Source organism: Psammomys obesus, unplaced genomic scaffold, assembly GCF_907164565.1.
Source record: "Psammomys obesus unplaced genomic scaffold, mPsaObe1.curated_primary_1811, whole genome shotgun sequence".
In the NCBI taxonomy this organism is placed as follows: domain Eukaryota; kingdom Metazoa; phylum Chordata; class Mammalia; order Rodentia; family Muridae; genus Psammomys; species Psammomys obesus.
The window spans coordinates 9,887,389-9,908,884 of NW_026585644.1; the positions used below are offsets into that span (position 1 = coordinate 9,887,389).

General features: G+C 39.1%; 1 protein-coding gene across 1 annotated transcript in view; it reads left to right on the top strand.

The window, feature by feature from the left end:
• Hdac9 (histone deacetylase 9) overlaps nucleotides 1–21,496 on the top strand; it is a 675,889-nt gene that overhangs the window by 402,638 nt on the left and 251,755 nt on the right. The window contains exons 13-14 of the mRNA XM_055624368.1: nucleotides 6,324–6,504; nucleotides 19,983–20,116. Of these exons, the coding sequence (XP_055480343.1) occupies nucleotides 6,324–6,504; nucleotides 19,983–20,116 (315 nt within the window). The remainder of the gene's footprint in view (nucleotides 1–6,323; nucleotides 6,505–19,982; nucleotides 20,117–21,496) is intronic.

Sequence of the window (21,496 nt, forward strand, 5' to 3'; positions counted from 1 at the left end):
ACCAGGGCAACGAAGAGTCTTAAGAGTAGGCAGAAGAGTTAGAGATACACCTGCTCTCGCTGTTAGAAGTCTTACAAGAACACCAAGGGAACAGCCATGAACATACACGCAGAAGACCTGGTGCAGACCGACACATGCTTGCTGCCTCAGTCTCTGTGAGCCCCTCTGAGCCTAGTTGATTAGGTGGGCCATGTTCTCCTGACTCCTACAATCATTTCTTCCCTTCTTCCGGGCTGTGAAGGTTAATTAGGTAGTGGGAGTCAAGATACTTTGTTTCTGTTCTCGTTTTCTCCGGTTTCCCTGTTCTGCTGTTGGTTTCCAGTGTTCTCCCACGGTCAGCCACTTTGTTAGGCCGCTGTATAACCATTGCTTGGGTTTACAGAAGAGGAGCAGGTTAGTGCACACTGGCCGGATGGAGCTGATGCTCCTGGGTTGAGAGCGCTGGCTGCTCCTCTGGAGGACCTGGGTTTATCCCAGCACCCTCAATTGTTTATTATTATTATTATTATTATTATTATTATTATTATTATTATTATTTAAACTGAAACAATTGTGCATTTATGTTTAGGCACTTTCAGTTATTTTTGCCATGTAACATTTAGAGAGGCCCAAATTACTCTTTATCCATGGGCTCACCAGGTGTGAACTTCACTGACACTCCTTGTTCACCTGACAATTTGTAAACCTCCTCTGAGGTGTATCGAGTCTCCACGTGTTCATGTGATTTGGGTTTTGTGCCCGGCTGGTCTCTCTACGGTCTTTCCCTATGGTCGCACCCAGAGCTCCCTCTGCGAGGCTGAATAGAGTTCATTGTAGATATAAATCAGAAGCTTGCTACTGTTTGCTTTATTGGAGTGGTCAGCTTGGTTATAGTTGATGTGGGCTGTCCTGGAAATAATATGTTTACTGTTTAAAAATTAAGCAATTCTTCAGTCTATTCAGCGATTTTAGTTAAAATCTTTAGCTTTATTTTGCGATAACGTCACTATAAAATTCTGCGCCATGTGGATTTTGCAGTTGATTCTACTAGTCCTGCCAATTAATTTTATAACTTTTGAATCAGTTTTATTGGGCTCCTCAAAGTTTAAAATTGTGTTAATTAAGTATTTGTTTTGTTTTATAGATATCATTCACTTGTCTCTGATATTTTCTCTCCAACATCTAGTTTGTTTTTTTAAAAGGCAAATTGGCTACATAAGGATTTTTTTGCTCCTATTTTATGTTATTATTTGCCTTCTATGTCTTTGTACAATTCTTGCCTTTAATACGGTTCAGCCAAAGCAGCTTGGCTGCCTCTGTAATTTAGCTAGAAAATGAATACATCCACATCATCTGCGCTTACTGAGAGTTGGCGATTTTTTTTTCTAGCATCTCACTTTATGGTTTGTATTTGCAGAGATATTACAAATGATTTTTTTCAATTTATTTTTAGATTGTTTCTGTTTTTCCCCCTTAAAGTTTTTTCTTGTTTACCTTAAAGTTTGCATGTTGTTTCTATTTATTTAAAAATTACCTGCAAATTATTAACGTGCATTTAAGCTTACAATGTCTAAAACTAACCACCATTTATACACCCATCCTGAACAATACAAAGGCCTTAATATATAAATGCACGTGACATCTTTTATAATAACCTCTAGGGATTCTTGCAATTCTGTTTTTATTTTTCAAAAGTGATATTTCTGAAATTCAAAACACTGTGAGTCAAAGAGGAAATTCAATTTACCCAACACTAAAAATAAAAGGAGGTGTTTTTTGTTTTTTGTTTTGTTTTGTTTTGTTTTTTGAGAAATGCCTTTAGAAATAGAGTTTAAAGTAGAAACCAGGCAGATTGTTTTATTCTAATTATTATTCCCTGGATCTCTTCTCTTTTGTTATTGCTTTTCCTTTTAAGTTTTATCTTTTATGAAACCAATTCAAATAACTCTGATTGTTTCAAAGGTCAAACATTAAAAATTTTATTCTTTGCTGTAGCTAAACCTATAACACTGATAACAGCCCGTGAGTGAACACCCATTTCATAAAAAAAAAAAAATGCAACTATTGAGATGAAAGTGAAAATCTGGAGGCCATAAAACAGCATTCATAGAAGTAGCAGCAAGCACTGAAATCAGAACAGCACAATGGAATGCACAGTCACAGAAACGGAGTCCTGAAGTCTTCCTGCTCTACCCATCCATTAGCAGGCAGTGCCTGCCAGCAAGGTGAGGCCCCAGGCACTAGTGTTCACGAGGCAAGATGGAGGACTTTATGAAATGGATACATGGTAACGCCCCTGAAAGTCATCTGAGAGCGTCAGTCAGTGGGAGGGGTAGGTGACGGTCCTACATACCCTACGCTCTGCAGAGGAAAACTGTCTTACATATCTAATTATATCTAATTTTATCAGGCTATCCCTAATTACATAGCCTGAATATATTTTTAAGGGTTTTGTTTTTTCCCTCAAAAGTACTTTTAAGGGGACGTGTTTACGGTACTTTAGGAGAATGGCACATTTCCTACAAGAGCTAATAAATGCCAGTTTGGCTAAATGTACAGTTCAAAAAATTTGTAGAATCTGAACAGTTTGACATTTAATTTTCTGACAATAAAGGAAAGAAATATATCCTTTTATACTCAGAACTGCAACATAAAATGACAAAATGTTCTTTCATTAATTTCAAATTTTAAAATGTTCATGAAAGACTTGCCATCAGGAAAAATTTCAGTATGATTTTTCTACCCACAGAAGTGAGCTTTTTCTCAGTGGACAATACTGTTCTATTTGGTTGTTTCCTAGATAGTCACAGCCTTTTCTATCCATTAAAAGTCACGATTCATTGTAAAGGTGCTTGATGTCAGTCAGTGATTTCTTAAAGGAAACCACCTTTTGTCTTTTTAAAGTCCTATTTGTGACAAGTTTGAATGTAATTGACCGTGTTTCCTTGTTGGTCCAAGGATGATACATCTGCCCTACTTAAATACATGAAAGAACAAACACCAAGCATTTCTATTAATTAAAAATTTAGTAGATGTGATAGGCAGAAAATTTGAAAAACACATAAAAGAATCAGTTAAAAATAATCCTGAATTAACTCAGACATATCTCTCTCCCCCAAAACCAATTTCATGGTATTATTATCTTCGGAGACTATTTGACCTGGACTCCACTTCTCATAAATTTTTCAGATATCCCTATGCGGTATTATATTTGTAATATTACATTCCTTTTTGATTTACACAGTTGTTAATGGGAGATTTTAAAGATAGCTTTGTACATCTCTTTATTAATTTGATTAGTCAACATATTCATATCTACTGTGTGTTGAAATGTTGCTGGGGAATTAGTAATAGGAAAAGTTCATATCTTCATGGAACTTCCTAGAGACAAGATGCTGAAATGTGTGTGCTGTTCTGCAATGTCATGCGTGATGGTTAATTCACTTTGCTCCCTAGCAGAACAGCAGAGGTTTTGTGTACATCATCAGGCATTAGATGAGCACGTGTGATAAATAACTGTTATAAAGCAAGCAATTTGCCTCTTAGCTACACTGCATTTCCATAATGATGGGCATTGGATAAGCTGGCTATTATTGGTTGGGTTGGAAAATTTCGTATTAAGACATTCCACTTACATCATAATTATAAATTAGCAGATTATCAGTCTTTAAAGTTGTATTTAGGGTTTCGCTGTAGTCCACGGAAAGCACAAACTGCACTGTGCTCAAATGAAAGATGATAGGTGGTTCTGTTTGAAGAGAGTCCTTACAGTAGTTGTTTCCCCACTGTCTGAAACACCACTGTGTTATTGAGAGAAAAGCATGGCATCTGACTTCCAGTGTGGGCAAAAACATTTTAGCTTTTAGAAAAGCCATGGGATAAAATGTAACAGAAAGTGTGTCAGAAGTGTTGTATCTAGTGTCCATTTTCAAAGTTTTCTTCAATTACCCTTCACATTTTGACTTGAATGTTGCTTTCTTAAGATGAAAGTTCTTGGAACCTTCTTTATCAGTTTCATCTATTCCTTTATATTCAGAAAAGTTTCAAAGCACCTTGACTTTTCCTCATATAGTACTCATTACATTTATAATTATGATATGTACCTTAACAATGCTACGCATCAATCACAACTGAAGAAATAGTGATTGTATGCTGTTAGCTTGAATATATAAAAAGCTGTCAGGAAAGAGAAAATCCAAACATGATACTTTAACAGAAAGAGAAATAGCATTTAATGGGACTGTTCAAAATGTTCTCTATAAAGCTTGAAGTGTGTTAAGGAATAGCATGGAGTCTCGCAATCCCATATAAAGATGTGTTACAGAAAGGCAGAAACATGAACTATCAGAAGCAAGAAATTCAGTAGACACAATGAGCTTAGTGCCAGAACTGATGAAACTTTTAGGAATCCACAAAACACCTTCACATTTGACATCTTAATCAGTATTAAAAGGTGAGTATAATACTAATGAGCATATAATGAATGTGGTAGAAGTACAAAATTCAACTTTAATATTTTTTTTGGAAGAAGAGACAGAGATAAACTAGAGTGCCCATGAAATATTCAGGTCAATATTTCCTCAGACATTTCAGATTCCTTTTTGAACTCAAAGTCAGAATTATGTCTTGGTCCTTAACAGAATGTTAAGTTCTTATTAAAGGATACTCTATGCACTCATAGCTGTACCCTTGGGCCATTAAACATAGTGACATTAAAGAAAACAGGAGAGTTAAACTCGTGTAAACTTGTAAATAGTAAACTTGTAAATAGTAAACGTGCTATTATATTACTATTATAGTAAGAACTCTATAACTAGTCAAAGCCATCCTAGTGAAAGACAGAATGTAGGAATATATAGATTTTTTTGAAACTAGATCTTTTTGAAGCTGGCCATAAAATTGCTCTGTAGCCAAGGATGACCTTGAACTCCAGAGACTGTCCTGCTTTTAGTTTCTGGGTCTGGAACCACCGTACCTCACTTGTGTATTCTGAAAATTGAACCTAGAGCTTCGAGCACAGTGAGCAAGGACTCTTTCAACCGTGCCCCACCCTCAGGCCTCATAACAACCCCTTAAAGTTAAGAGTATGTATGTAAATTTTTCTAAATCAAAAAATATTTGCACACATTTGTAACTGTAAACAGTTAACAATTACCACTCTGATATTTGTAAGTAACATTAATTCAGTCTCTATACAAAGTCACAATTAGAGAAAATTACACACTGTTTCCAGAATGTGTAATCTTATCACATTCTGGAAATTCAAGATGCACATGACATAATGGCTTGTGCTGGTGCTAGGAAACTCCTAGAACTGTAGGAAGGTGAAGGCAGCCCTTCGCTGAAAGAAGATGGTATTAGTATCTTGTCCTGAAACAAGAAGTCAAAGCAGAAGAGTGTGCACATTTTCAATATATACAATTTAAGCTTGTTTTTTTAAGAACTTCATTATACTTTGGCTACACTTTGTTAAACATGGTGAATAGTAGTGAAATCAAGATTTATTCCACCTTCATTTATTTTCTCTGTCTCCATGGAAAGATGCATTTAAAAATAGCAGGAAACATGAATTTCCTGCCACTGAGAAGATGAAGTGGTCACTGCACTTTTGATAAGTAAATTAGCTGCCAGACTATGTTTTGCTGATTGTCCTTCTTGGACACGAAAGAATAAACTAATAAAACAACCAGAAGCTTCTAAAAGTTGGTCTTCTGACTGAATAACTTGTTAAAAGCAAAAAAAAAAAAAAAGATGTTAAATCACTGAAGATACAACCAAGAGTATGACACTACTTGTGATTTTATAGTATTGATATTCTCCTCTTCCAACGATGACAAAACACTGTCGCCCTACACCGTGATGTGAAAACTGAAAGGTGTCAAAACATACTCAGCTAACTGGCAATTTCAGAAGTGCTCATAAATTTCACTCACAGTACCAGTGATGGAAATGCAGGGAGTGTTCAGAACCAAGCTTCCTAAGCAGTTTAGGAGCACCTGGATGGCTCTTCGTTTTATGTGAGTTGCCTTCTAGGACTGTTCCTGGGGTTAAAGATCTGTTTCCTTCAATCAGTTCAAACTGGCAGTTTGAGCCAGTTCCTCCTGCCTTCCTTTCCTTCCTCGCTAGGCAGCAGGGATGGCTGTCAACGTGCAAACGCCTGTTGGGTGGATTTATTGATGTTAGTAAGATCTTGATTTTTTTCCTCTCTGCCCTCCTTTTTTTTTTCTGTTCCTTTCCCCCTCACACTGTTTGTGTCTTTGAACTTCATTTGTTGACGTGTTGCTCTCAATGTCTTCCTCAATGCTGGGCTCACATTTCTTCCTTTTCTGCCCTTTCCTTGGCAGCCACCCTTGCTGGAACCATCACACACATGTGCACTCTCGGCGCACCAGGCTCGGCTGGCTGCGGTTGGCATCGACGGATTGGAGAAGCATGGACTCCTGTCCAGGACCCATTCTTCCCCTGCGGCCTCCACGCTACCTCACCCAGCAGCAGACTGTCCTAGCCAGCGTGCCTCTGCCACTGGTAGGAATCACTCGAGAACCTTTAATAGGCAGGAGAAATGTGTCGTTCTTGCAGGATTAGCCGATTTAAATGCTCCGAATAACTCCAATAGCAGAATGCTTCGTTTTAACCCGATGCAACCCAGATTTTATGAGGTTATGTTGGCCACAAGACAGACAGCACATCTGATAAATCTTGGGCTTAGTATTAATGGCCTCATAAATTGTTATCATTCAAGGGCCTGGAAAATACATCAACAGGTGCATGGATCCCCCTTGGAAAGAAAAAAATCCCTACGACATTTTTTCAGCGGTGTTCTTCAGACTTTTACCTTCTCCGAGCTTGGCCGCAAGGAAATTTATGATGCTTGGCTTCCTCATTTGGCTCCAACAAGTATCTTTTCCTCACTGGTTGTTTTGCTTCAGTGTTTTCTTCTGACTTCCCACACAAATGGCTCATGGGAGTCGAGGGTACCAAGGCAAGCCTTGCTTGAATCTATGTATGTTAGGTGCATGACCATTTATTATGTACCTCTGGGTGGGCTCTCTGGCCAACATCTCCTTTGTCCTACAGCCGTGTTTGTGTATGAAATTTAAGAGTCTGGCTACAGGCAAAAAGAAGCATCTAATTATAAGTCCAGAAGAAGGTTGGGTCTGAAACACATGCCAAAAATAGGGTCTATGTATCATACCTTTGATCGCACACTGTGGCTGGACAAATGAAAGAAACTAAAGCCCTAAGAGTCATGCCATGGGTAGCAGGAGGGAATGTATGCATGTGTTCCCCTGAGGCTCCTGTGGGTTCTGAGATTCATTGTTAAATCGTTTTTCAGGATTTGGAGCTTGGGTTTTTGGTATCTATGACCTCATGCAAAACTTTGAGCTTGAAAATGCTAAAATACCTTTTTGGAAATCATGTCACGAGCCTTGATATCAGTTATCATATTTTAAAATTAAATATCAATTAATGGATTGGACATATTACTTAACTAGTGATAGAAATCTTTCAAGAGAGTATTTAAGAGCTAATTTGATACCCAGTTATACCAGGAGACAGCAGCATCTCATTCTAGTTGTTTGTGTGGGCATATTTCCTTCTCCACATCAGCAGAGCCTCTGACCAGATCCTCTACTTCCTGCAGCTCTGAAAAATCGGCCTAGAGATCGCACAGTGTCCACACCTGCAGCCCAGGGTCAGTGGAAGCCTTTGGGATCAGTCATGTCTGTGCTTTCTCCAGATTTAGAAAAATTTTGCTCAAAACCAAGGTGCCTTAATAAACACAGTAATAATTTTTTTCATATTTATTTGTTTTCTATTTTATGAGCATTAGTCTTGCCTCCCTCTGCTCCCCCATTCTCTCTCTTCTCTCTCTCTCTCTCTCTCTGTGTATGTGTGTGTGTGTGTTTGTGCATATGGCATGTGTGCCTGGCATTTGCAGAAGAGGGCTTTAGATCCTTCTGGAACTAGAGTTACAGATAGTTCTGAGCAACCATGTGGTTACTGGGAGCCAAACCCAGGTTCTCAGCAAGAGAAAAGAGTTCTTTCAACCACAGAGCCATCTCTGTGCAATACTTCCATAGTCTAGCAAAAGCAGCCGCCTCAGTAGTTACACCCTGAGTAGCCATTTTCACGAAAGTGGCTTGTATTTATCCCTAATGGACTACATAGTGGTAACTGTCCCACTACCGAGCTATTGACCAAAGAACTCTCCATTACTGAAAAGAGTACCTAACTACTCATTTCCTGTTGGTGCTGGTCTGTGCATTGCTGGCTGCTGCTGTAAGCCTACAGATATAATCCCTACCCCTGATTTGGAGGAGCAGTCCTTTCCTAACACACACTTTCTTCCTCGAATTTCACACGTTTCTTCAATCTTTAGAGATTTTATTATTTATTTTGATTTTACTTTCATGAGTCTCTTCCTTCCTGTATGTCTGTACATTACTTTTGTGCAGTGTTGGCAGAGGCCAAAAGAAGGTCTCTGTGACTTCTGTGACCCAGGGAATCAACCCCGGGTCCTTGGGAAGAACAGCCAGTTCTCTTAACTGCTAAGCTATGTCTCAGCTCCATGTTTCTTCAATGAAGAATGAATGAGGCAAGATCCTTGAGTCTTAGCTAGTTCCTATAAATTTGAGAAAACAAGGTGTCAAATGATCAGGGTGTGTAACGTCTAGAAAAGTCCAGATGGAAATGGGATTGCACATGTTAATATGAACATGACATTGGCTATAACCTGATCATTCAAACCACAGACTGAGTCATTTCAGAATACTGCTCTTTCTCATCATACCACCAGCTCAATACTTACCAGAGCACATAATGCAAAAATTAACATGTAGTAAATTTAAGACCCATTAATATTTAATGGATTTGATGAGACAATTTCTTTTTTTTTATTTTATTTTTTTCTTTTTAGTTACATTTTGTTAACTCTGTGTCCCAGCTGTATCCCGCTCCCTCATTCCCTCCCCAACCCCACACTCCCTCCCTGATCTCCTCCCATGAGACAATTTCTTATCATAGGGAAAGATTATACAAACTTCTCTTTTACAAAACAGAGACTTGTGTTTAACTGGTATCCAGTTAACTTTAGTTTAGTCAGCAAATAAAATTTGCATAATAAACAATTTGGGATTCAGTAGTTCAGATTGAATATACTGCAAGGGACGTTGTTTTATATCTATTATTCTGCTCAGGAGTGATGGGTTGCTCACTATGAATTCTTACGTAGAAAAGAACCTAATTATTGTCTTTCAAATTAAAAGATGTTACATCTTCAAACTTCAATTCTCATTATGGAAAAATAATGTTTTTTGAAAAATTATTTAAAATAAGTATTTCATGCAATAAATTCTTCCCTGATCCCTAGGAAAATGCATTTACGTATATAGATATATGCATTCATATACGTGCATATATAAATGTAATATTCATTCTCGTGATACATTCACAGATGGGTTTATAGCTGTAATAAAATATTCCTTCTGTGTGAAGTTTTCAGGGATGACCATTTGGTATTGGATAGTCATTTGGGGTGCTCTGTTGTGGGCCAGAGGCCAGAGCCTGTTTGCCCCACTCTCAGCATCCTTAGTTGCTTTTAGTTCTTTAGTTCTTTGTGTAAGAATGAGGCTTCCTCGGCTTCGCCCATCCATGTATGGTTCTTGTTCAACTCATGTTTAGGCAGTCATGTTGGTGCGATGTTACAAGTGTAAGCCTCTGATAGCCCCAGGCTACACAGTATCACAGTAAATGCCTCATTTCTCTACATCTTACAGCCTTCCTACCTGCCTCTTCTGCAATGATCCCTGAGCCTTTGTTGTGGGGTTCATATTTTGGATGTACCCTTTGGGAATTCGCTCCACATCTCTACATTTTGATTGATTGTGTTTTTCTGTAGTGGTCTATATCTGTTGCATAGAAAAGGTTTTTGTTTGCTTGCCTGTTTTTGTGTTTCTCTCGTCTGTTTTATTTTGTTTTGATGCTAGATGGAGACTACACTTATCTGTGAGTATAAGGACAAATATTTAGAATATAGTTAGGAATTATGGGGGTTTAGTAGTAGGGGTTGTAGGTTTCCCTACAACTTCAATAATTCAAAAAAGATCCACAACTTCAATAATTCTAAATAGTTGGCTAGGTTTCCATTACTAGGCATGATTTCCCTCTGGGTGAGCTTGTCTTAAGTACAATGAGAGAGCTGTTGCTTGCTTTGGTGTTTTGATTATGCCACCGCATATGAATGGGGAAGTGGCACTATGAAGGGGCGTGGCCTTGTAGAAGGAGATATGGCCTTGTTAGAAGAAGTATGTCACTGAGGAGGGAGGTGGGGCATTGAGGTCTCCCTCATGCATATGTCAAGTCTGGCCAACATGACAGAGTCTTTCTTGATCTGCCTTCAGATCAAGATGTAGATGTAGAACCCTCAGCTCCTTCTCCAGCACCAAGTCTGCCTGGATGATGCCATGCTTCCCACCATGATGATAATGTACTAACCTTGGAAACTTGAAGACGATGAGTCAGCCCCAATTAAACGTTTTATGTACATGAATTGCCTTGGTCATGGTGTCTCTCCACAGCCATAACACTCTAACTAAGACAGTGACTGTCAATGCCTGTACGCTTTTAGAGGTTATTGTGCCATGCAGCGACCGTCACTGTGGTTCAAACACTGATAGCCAGACAGGATCTTTGGAAGCGTACATGTCTCCTTCTGGTACCATGAAAGTAGAAGTTAAATCCCTGTTATTAAAGTCATCATGTACTTCAGTCATGGGGCCTGGAGGCCCCTGAGCTGGAGCTCTCATAATATTTAAGAATCCCCATTCAATTTTTATTGCAAATATTTATTTTCCCAGGCTGACTCATAGCCTCCTTTCTACAAAGTAAAAACAAAACACGCAAAAGCAAAAATGTAAACACGAGAAAGGCACTCTACGGAGAAAATGTCTTCATGTCATCAATTGCTAAGGAGACCTACATGGTCTCAGTAACACAGCCCGGTGGCCTTCGGACACTTGTGTTAGGACATCTGCGGAAAGAGAGAATGCCAAATGAGCTCAAATATTTCAGTATAAGAAAAAGCGAAGTTTCCCTCCTTTCTTCCTGTTTGTTGCTGTCTTTAAAATAAATGAAGGGCGTTTTCTAATCAGAACTGACTCCAGCATATCCTTGGCGTTTCAAAAGTTTTTAAGAGACTGATTCATCCAAGAAAACGTTCTTAGCCAACTAAACCCAAAAGACTTAGTACGGTCCCTTATAACATACTAGATTGTTATTGTTTTCTGTCAAAATTTCTAAATATTGTTATTTGTGGAGAATCTGTAAGGGAAAATGTGACTTTTCTGTCCTCACTGACTATAGCACTTGGGTGCATGACTCAAACACACAGAGTATAGTAAACAAATGACATAACTCACCACCGGAAGAGAGAAGGGTGAGGTATGGGTTGTGTAAGACTGTACAGAAAGAGTCATTAGGAACTGAGGACATGTCTCAGAGGTTAAGAGTAATTGTTGCCCTTCCAGAAGACTAGGTTTGGTTCCCAACACCCACGTGGAAGGTCACACCTGTCTGTAACTCCATTTCTAGGGGACCTGATGCCTTCTTCTGTCCTCCATAGCCCCCAGGCAGGCACTTTGGTGCACAGACATGCATGTGGACAAAACACCCACACATATAGAATAAAAACAAAGGTGTTTTTAAAATATCAATTAAGTGATTAAAATACTAGATAATATTTGCACACTTCTTAGTAACAAAAAATGTAGACATATTCATTGAAGAGAAATTAAAGAGAACCATTCATTAGGCAACCACAGTTTGATCCTCGTCAGCTTCACAGTGAGTCTCCGCCCTGTGTGCTTAGTCTGTTCTGCTAGCTCTACTTTTGAAGATATGCATATTGCTGTGTCTCTTTTCTTTATATCCCACTGGCTTCTCATATCTGTATCCAGTGAATGGCACCGGGATGATTTTATGAACTATAAATGTGCGTGTGTTGCTTCCAACCTCAATCTTAATTTGTTGTTCTTTTTTTTTCTTGAATTTTATTTTTTTCTTATCAGTTACATTTTATTAACTCTGTATCCCAGCCGTGTCCCGATCCCTCATTCCCTCCCAGTCCCTCCCTCCCTTCCTCATCTCCACTGTGCCCCTTGCCAAGTCCACTGATAGGGGGGACCTCCTCCCCATTCATCTGATCCTGTTTTATCAGGTATCTTCAGGACTGGCTGCAAAGGTCTCCTCTGTGGCCTAACAGGACTGCTCCTCCCTTGAGGGGTGGGGAGGCCGAAGAGCCAGTCATTGAGTTCCTGTTAGAAATAGTCCTTGTTCCCCTCACTATGGGAAACCAATTGGTTACTGAGCTACCACAGGCTACATCTGAGCAGAGGTTCTAGGTTATATCCATATATGGTCCTTGGTTGAATGGAAGACACTACTTTTTATATCCACTTTCTTCTCACCCACATCACTGCCTTTTCATTTAATTTGACTTCTGCCTTTTTTGTTTTGCAGCTAGTTTTTTTAGAACAATGATTTGCGGATTTGAAGGTGCTAAAGCAGGTTTTTAAAATACTATTTTTTTAGTCTGTTATAAATCATGACCACTTAGTTGGGTAGTATGGCCCGTTTCCACTACTCTTTCTAGAGTATATTATCATAAGCTGTCTCTCTGTGTCTGTCTCTGTCTCTCTCCATCCCTTCTTCCATCCCTGTCCTCTGTGTTGTTTTTATGTGCACACTCATTTTTGAATACAGAAAAATCATCCCATTTTTCTAGCAAATTTGTGTTACCTTTGGCTTTCCTTTTTGCCTGCTTACATGCTGGTTAACCATCTTTCATGGCTCCATAAGTTGAATGTCAGCATTTAATTCAATTCCTATACCATAATAGGCTTTGTACAATTGGTTCAGAAGCCAGTGGTGGAACTTCTTCAATCCAATTTTTCCACCTGGTACTTTGTTAATATAATTTTAATCATGCTAAGAACACAAGTTGTGAATCATAAAAATGTTTTTAGCTAGTGAAAAGGCACAATTTACTAATTCCTCTGAAAGTTTTGGAGATTCCATCATTTGCTCTCTTGACACATTAAATTTTACAGAAAAATAAATATTACATGGCTGGAGAAATAGTCCCACAAGTAAGAGCACTTTTTGCTCTTGCAGAAGACCAGGATTTGTTTCCAAATACTCACATGGTGGCTCACAACCATCTCCAACCTCAGCTCCAGAGATCTGATGCCTTCTGGCCCCTATGAAAACCAAGCACACATTGTAGCACACATAAACACATGCAGGCAAAACACTGCATTTCATCCACACAAAATAAAATAAACAAAATGAAATAACTTTGTACTTGGTGTATGTGTTTCCAAGAAAAGACATCTTAACAAATGTGGGGGTGGACTCTGAGGTGTGGTAGGAATGCGGAAGTCAAGGAAATAAGCCTTCTGGGTAGACAGTGCTGTGAGTAGAATCACAACATGTACAGCTTGTCTGCCTCGATGTTGTCAGAAACAACACTTGCTTCCAAACAGAGCCATTCTGAGTGCCCTTGGGAGAGTGGCTCCAGATCCCTAATGTCGCAGAAGACTCTGATAGGTGTAGTTTGTTTAAATGATCCGCAGATTACATATAATACCTAATATAACTTATATAAATGATATGCAAATAGTTTGCCTATTGCTTTCTTCAGAAATTAAAACAGGTAAAATGCTTAGACACGTTCAGTTCAAAGCCTTTCTTTACCATAAGGTCTTCAGTTCGTAGTGGATTAAATACTTGAAGAAAGAGTTTGGGAGGATAGAAGACTCACTGGGGTCCTTTCTCTGCAGGTTGGTAATCCTACCATTTGGAAGTCATTTTTTGCCTTTTTAATTAATTAATTAGTTACTTAGTTAGTTAGTTAGTTAGTTAGTTAGTTAACTTTACATCTCAGTAGGAAGGTAACCACCCTCCTCTCCTCCCAGTCACTCTCTCCCTTCCCCTTTCCTCCTGCTGTGCCCCTCTCCCTTTCTTTCCAGGGGAAACTTCCCAAGGGTATCAACCCACCTTGGCATATCAAGTAGGACTGGACATATCATCTATTGAGGCTAGACAAGGCTGTCCATGTAGGGGAAAGGGATGGAAAGGCAGACAGCAGAGTCAGAAGCAGCCCCTGCTCCTGCTGTTAGAGGTCCCACATGAGGACCAAGCTATACATCTGTGAGATATGTGTGGGGTCCTAGAACCATCCCGCAGACGTTCTCTGGCTGGCAGTTGAGTCTCTGTCTTTTAAGTGTGTTTTTACTATAATTTTGAGAAGATCTCCGATTTCATGTAACTATTTTGTGGCTCTCTCATTTTTTTTTATTACTAGGTCATAAGTTAGATGTGATAAAGTGAAGCAGCTGGACTATGATACACATTGGAAAATTATACACAAATATAGGCTTTGGGCAGAGATGCTCTGTGATGCTTTGTACTATGCTAGTGCTTGGCCCTAGAATATTTTTTAATAAATGCTGTTTATTAATGCTTTTAACAGATATCCTGAGAAAGTGTGACTCTCCAGGTAGATACCAGAAGTGAAATAAGAAATTGAATGCTACAAATTAGGAATCAAGATTAATAGTATTTTTGTCTAAAGATGCAAGACTCAAATTTCCTCATTGACCCTGAGGACTCAGCCAAACTAAACTCCTTACTAGACTGAGAACACTTCTGTAGACAGAAATAGATTCCCTGGGCTGAAAAGACACTCAAATACAAGTAATGAATAAAAACAGGAAGGACAATGCCCTTGGTGCTTCAAATACATCATCCCATTTAACACAGAAAACACAGAGTCCACACTTATCTAAAACATCCAAACTTCTCAGGAGTTGTGTGTGTGTGATCTGTGTGTATGTGTGTATGTGTAGTGTATGTGTGATCTGTGCATATGTGTATATTTCTGTGTGTGTGTATGTGTGTGTGTGTTTGTGTGTGGTGTCTGTTGTAGAAAACTTACTACTGAGGTAAAGAATTTTAAAACTATTTTACATTATCATTTTCACGAGATAGATGCGTCCTTGGGCTTATATTTCAAGTTGTAAGCACTGGGGCAGAGAGTATAAAATGAACAGAGAATTCCTCATGGTTCTCAAGGAGAAGAGCAGGCTGTTTTCCCTCCCTATAGATCCCCTGTTTCTGTGGGGGAGAAGAAAAGGAAAGGGCAGGAGAAAAACTGGGTTGATGTCTCACCTTACTGTCTACTTGTTAGCACCTCATTGAGAAATCATTAAGATGAGTCATTGGAGGTTTGGGGCTCCAGGTCTTAAATATTTTTCCTTAAATTCAAATGCCTTTCCAAGAGCTCCTGGTCTTTGTGTTACAATCTCCAGATACCGAGCAGGAGTTTTGCAGGGCTACAGCTTGTTTTGTAATTTGAGTTTTATTGACATTGTGTGTTGTAAAAAAATAAAATAAAATAAAAGGGGGAAAGTTACTATCTAAATAAGCTTAGAATTGTGTAGAAAATAGGAATAGTAAAACAACATAATGGTTATATTTTGCACTCTTAAGGAATGTTTTACTGAGGTAGATATTATACTTATTATTTTTATATTATTTTATCATTTATTGTAGTATGTAACAGAAGTTGAAAATTTATTAAGACATGGCTGGGATACAGAGTTAATAAAATGTAACTGATAAGAAAAAAATAAAATTCAAAAAAAAAAAGAAAATTTATTAAGCAGCTCCAAATATGCATTGCAACTTATAAATCACTTTGATCAAGACAAATCACCAAGACACACCTGTGCAATGTATATTTTGGATGTTACTCTTCCTTGCTGCCTGCCTCTTCTTTTTACCATCTTCCTTTCAGTTTAAGAATATCGATTTGTGTTGGATTTTGAATGAAATGAAAATAGTGAAATTACGCGAAATGTTTGTATAAATATAAAATGGGGTAAAAGAAATGCTTTTTGGCTGAAAGATAAGGTGTATCATACAATGGGCAGTGTATCAATGACGACCACACAAACACCAAGAGTCCAAGCAGATCTACTGACTGAATCCATCAAGGAAGGCTGTGTCACAGAAATGTCAACCTATGTCTTGCGTCTAGTCACTGATGTTTTTCTTTTTTTTTTTTTTTCTTATCAGTTACATTTTATTAACTCTGTACCCCAGCCGTGTCCCGATCCCTGATCCCTCATTCCCTCCCAGTCCCTCCCTCCCTCCCTCCTCTCCACCGTGCCCCTTGCCAAGTCCACTGATAGGGGGGACCTCCTCCCCATTCATCTGATCCTGTTTTATCAGGTATCTTCAGGACTGGCTGTAAAGCTCTCCTCTGTGGCCTAACAGGACTGTTCCTCCCTTGGGGGGTGGGGAGGTCAAAGAGCCAGTCATTGAGTTCCTGTTAGAAATAGTCCTTGTTCCCCTCACTATGGGAAACCAATTGGTTACTGAGCTACCACAGGCTACATCTGAGCAGAGGTTCTAGGTTACATTCATACATGGTCCGTGGTTGCATGTCAGTCTCAGAAAAGACCCTGTGCCCAGATATCTTTGGTCCTTGTGGAGCTCCTATCCTTTCCTCATCAGACTAACTCCCTTTCTTTCTTATGATTCCCTGTACTCTGCCAAAGGTTTGGTCATGAGTCTTTGCTTTGAAAACAATGCTAGTTAGAGTCTTTCCAATGCACTCAGTAGACTCCTGTCATATGTTCAATGCACATCCCATCTGTCATTCTAAACGAGGATTGATCATCTTACCCCATGTCCACTCTCTTGATTATCTTTTTTAGGTGTACAGATTTCATTATGTTTATTATATCTTATAGGTCTATATAAGTGAGTATATACCGTGTTTGTCTTTCTCCTTCTGGGATATTTCACTCAAGATGATCTTTTCTAGGTCCCACCATTTGCCTGCAAATTTCATGATTTCCTCCTTTTTGATTGCTGAGTAGTATTCCATTGTGTAAAAATACCACAATTTCTGTACCCATTCCTCCGTTGATGGACATCTGGGTTGTTTCCAGGTCATTTCAGCATGCTCTGGAGACCCTGCTTTAATCCAAACATGGCTGCTGAAACGGGGAATGGAAAAGTTAAATTATACAACTATGTGTCTGTACTTCTATATATCTTACCATTTAATGAGGAACACATAAAATTAACAAAATATCACTTTGTGTAGTTTTTCATCAACACTCTAATGGAGTCCTAAGATCCTAGAGAAAGCTAAGGAATTAGACACACTGGTCCCAGAGATGTGATTTACAGATCTCAGATGGTGCTTTATTGGGTAGGCAACATCAGAACCGAGACTTGAAGAATGAAATGGAATGATCTGGCTGAGGATTGGGGTAGGCAGATGAGGAAGGACTTCAGGCATAGATAGGGCAGCATGTAGAAAGACCTCAAGCTAGCAAGCTATGACCTTTCTGAGGAATGTAAGAAAAGCCTTTGTTGTAGAAACAGAAACCGAGGCGAGGCATGGGAAAGAAAGTACTGAGGAGAGAAGGGGCTTATCTGTGCTGTATTTATGGAATGTCTATCTCATCGTGAGGGGACGTTTATGAACAACGTAGTTAGTGTGCTGTGGCAACTGAAACATGAGGAAAATCAAGTAGCTGGTTTCTTGTTATCTCAGGAGTCCAGATTAGAGAGAATAGTCCTTTGGATTACATTTGGTTTGGGCCAAGGAGATAAGAAGTGAGTGATTCAAGATCTGTTTGGGAGGAAAAACAGACACACCTTTGGAGTCTAGGAAATATCAAGAAGACAGCCAGGTTTCTGGTGTGAGCAATAAAGGATCTTGAAGTCCCTTGTAAAACTGAAGAGCACCAAGTGTGGTTTAAAATCGAAAATTACAGGCATTAGCATTTAGGAAAACCATGAGCCTTTCAAGAGGAGATTTGGCATTCTAATAGATAAGTGTGTGAGTCTGCAGCTAGGAAGAGAGAGCCAGGCTGAGAAAATTTGAGATCAGGATCAGGCATAGGGGTGGGTTTTGAAGCCAGTGAGTCTTAAGAATGGATATTATTTGGCAGAGTAATATAATATTTTCTGACAGACATAATTTTTACCGCATGGCTTCAAAATGCAGATGTCATTCTTCTGCATGATTTTAGTACACTCAAGGGAAAATACTTCCCATCCTCAGTAACTTTTCTCTAACACAATAATGTAGGTCAAGGGGAAAATGAAATTGTTTTAGTCAACTTATGGTACCAAGTCAGTGGCTGATGTTTATAAGTTACTGAATAGTTTTTGTTACTGTTATTTAATTTCCAATCACAGGTAGATTTCCCCATCACTTGGAAAATGTACTTGAGAGATCATTTACTGGAGGATATTTGATTGGCTAAACAATTTCTTATAACTGACAGTTTTGTAAATGACATTACCCTTTGCCCCACTAAAATCCTGTATTATGTTTCATTAATAACTTTTTTCAACAAGTTTTGTAAAATGTTCCCATCATAGGGTATAACTAAAACATTACATATACCAACTCCTGATGCTAAATTTTATTATCTATGAAATCTATAGCGAAGGCATTGTAATTGATACTAATTTTTAAAGGAAACCTAAGGAGTCTCACGTAAGCTGCAAAGTTGACATTGCATTTTTTGGGATTTGATTTGATCTGCATAGCTTTGGACTTAACCTAACTGTGGAGAGTTGAAGAAAGGACAGGCACACAGACACCCTTATTGATAAGCTGGGTTTGGGTGGTTGTGTGCTCTGACAGAGTGCACATAGCAGCTCAGAAACTCAGCATATATGTAACATAGAACTGAATGAGGAGGCAGGTTTATTGTATATAGCTGAAACAGGAAATGGGCTTATTCTATACAGCTTAATCAGGAAGTGGGTTTATTTTGTACAGTAGAATGAATAGGTGGCTAGCTGATCTCAGCAGGAGGTCTCTGTTGGGGGAGCAGTTTCATATTGCAGTCCTACTGGAGGAGGAAGGGTTGATAGTTTCCGCAAAGTCACAGCCATGATGAGGAAGCTGCTGCTTTTCTGTCTGCACATCCTGGTTTTAGGCCAATACTTTCTCAATACCAGTACTTGGGCCAGGTCTTGACATTCAATAGATCTGTCGCACTGGACCCTGGACATGACCGTGCTTAGGTCAATAGTACACATTCACTCAGGATTTCATCTGCTCCCCACTGGCATTACTGATTAAAACACTGAGGGGGCATGATGATACAAATGCCTCTTGCCAGGTTGTGAGAAACTCCCCAAGTTTCAGGTTGCAACCAGCATTGGAGAGGAAGCTGCCGTTGATAGTTTCTGTGTAAACTGGTTTTAGTTACAGGCAAATCTTTTGTAACATAGATATTTAGATCGGAAGGCTTTGCCATTCCTCTGAGCCTGACTTGGGGAAAGCCTTGTCATTCCCTTGAGTCTGAGGCATTAGGGTCCTTGACATGGCGGTGCTCATGTCAACAACACACGCTTGCTCAGGACTTTCTCAGCATCCCATGTGGCACATTTCTTATTTTATAGCAAATATTATAAAGAAACACAAGGGAGCAAAGACACTTACTGCACAACTGACCAGGGAGGACACTGGAAACTCCCCTAGTTTATTCTGAGAAATAACCCTGAAGGAAAACTCTAATTTACTCATAAGTTTGATGATTTTAAAAACTGCCTACTTTATAACTTCACTAACAAAATTAGAGCCCATATTGAAGTTAATTATCCGCCTCAATAATTATTTGAATTACTGATAAGACTGCATTATGTATATGTTACTTATATGCATATGTATGTATGTATATCCCTTTACAATTTATTGAACTAAGGAGTGAGCACTGTTAATCCATGGGTAGGTGTTTGTTTGTTTGTTTATTTTGTTTTGTTTTGATTTTTAAAGACACACAAGGCTAAATAGCCGTCACATGGTCTCCAGAGCTGCTTCAGGCTAATTATTTTATCTTCTAATGCATTGTCATACCTTGTATCACTCAATCGTTGATTGCGTTTTCTTTGTCTCAAAGGAATTGCCTATGACCCTCTGATGCTGAAACATCAGTGCATCTGTGGCAGCTCCACCCCCCACCCTGAGCACGCTGGGCGAATACAGAGCATCTGGTCACGGCTGCAAGAAACTGGGCTCCTAAGTAAATGTGAGGTAATCCTGAATTGGCCACCCTTGTTTACTTTCCTTAAACAAATCATCTCAAGGGGCTAGTATTCATCTGAGTGGTAGTAGAAAAATGTTAACCATGCAGGGCAAACACTGTGATTGATGACCTGTCAGAGACACAAGGAGCACCGGACTTCCAGTTGTCTCTGCTCTGGACGCACGGTAGGTTCTTGGTGTTCAGTGGACAGAGTGGCCGTTTCCTCATAGCCTCATTATGTGTGCTAAAACCACAACTTTATTGTCCATGCAGCAAGGCATAATTATTGCAAGTAAGCATCAAGAATAAAGCTAATCTGAGAAACTTTTTGCAAAGTGTTAAATACTAGTAATTATTTGTTGTTTTGAACTATAGTTGCAATTCAGTTGTATGCAGTTCTGCCTGTGAAATGGATAGGTTAAAGAATGACAGTTCTCATTGGAACAATTCTCTCCCTATTGATGTGACTAATTGATACCTTTATAACTTGGTGATAAGTGTGAATATTTCTTGATTAGGAAGCTTTTTGCTGTGTCTATATTGTGTTCTAGACATGTTCTAAGCACTAACAGTACAAATCTCACAAGACAAATAGCATCGTTGTCTTTACATACGGGTGTTCCAGAGTTTTGGATTTTGGCAGTTGTGCTTTTATGTGAATCTATGAAAGAAATTCAGTATAGTTCTCTTTTTTTTTTTTTTTTTTTTTTGTGGTTGGGTTCTGGGGAAATAAACAGCATTTGGTTTCTCTGGCCTGAGAGTACTGATCTATTAAAAACATATTAAAATCTCTATGCTTCAATAGATTAACAATTATTTTAACATATTATTGTTATTATTATTATTATTGCTGATTTTGTGTGTCAACATGACACAAGAAACAGTCATCAGAGAGGAAGGAGCCTCAGTTGAGGAAAGGCCTCCATTCAATCCACCTGTAGGGCACTTTCTCAGTTAGTGATTGGTGTGGGGAGGGCCCAGCCCACTGTGGGTCAGGCCATCCTTGGCTGGTGGTCCTATGTTCTGTAAGAAAGTAGGGTGAAGAAGCCACGACAAACAAGGCAGTAAGCAGCACCCTCCAAAACCTCTGCATCAGCTCCTGCCTCCACGTTCCTGCTCTGTTTGAGTTCCTGTCCAGATTTCCCCAAATGGTGGGCTATGTTGTGGAAACTTAAGCCAAATAAACTCTTTCCTCCACAACTTGCTTTTTGGTCATGGTGTTTAGTTGCAGCAAAAGAAACCTTAACCAATACAATTATTATCAAATTTATTATGTGTGTGGACATACGTGCCTGCACGAGTACATACACACCGTGGGCATGCAGATGCTAGTAAGCACTGAATCTTGTGGAACTGGAGCTACAGGTTCCTGGGTGCCACCAGCTGAA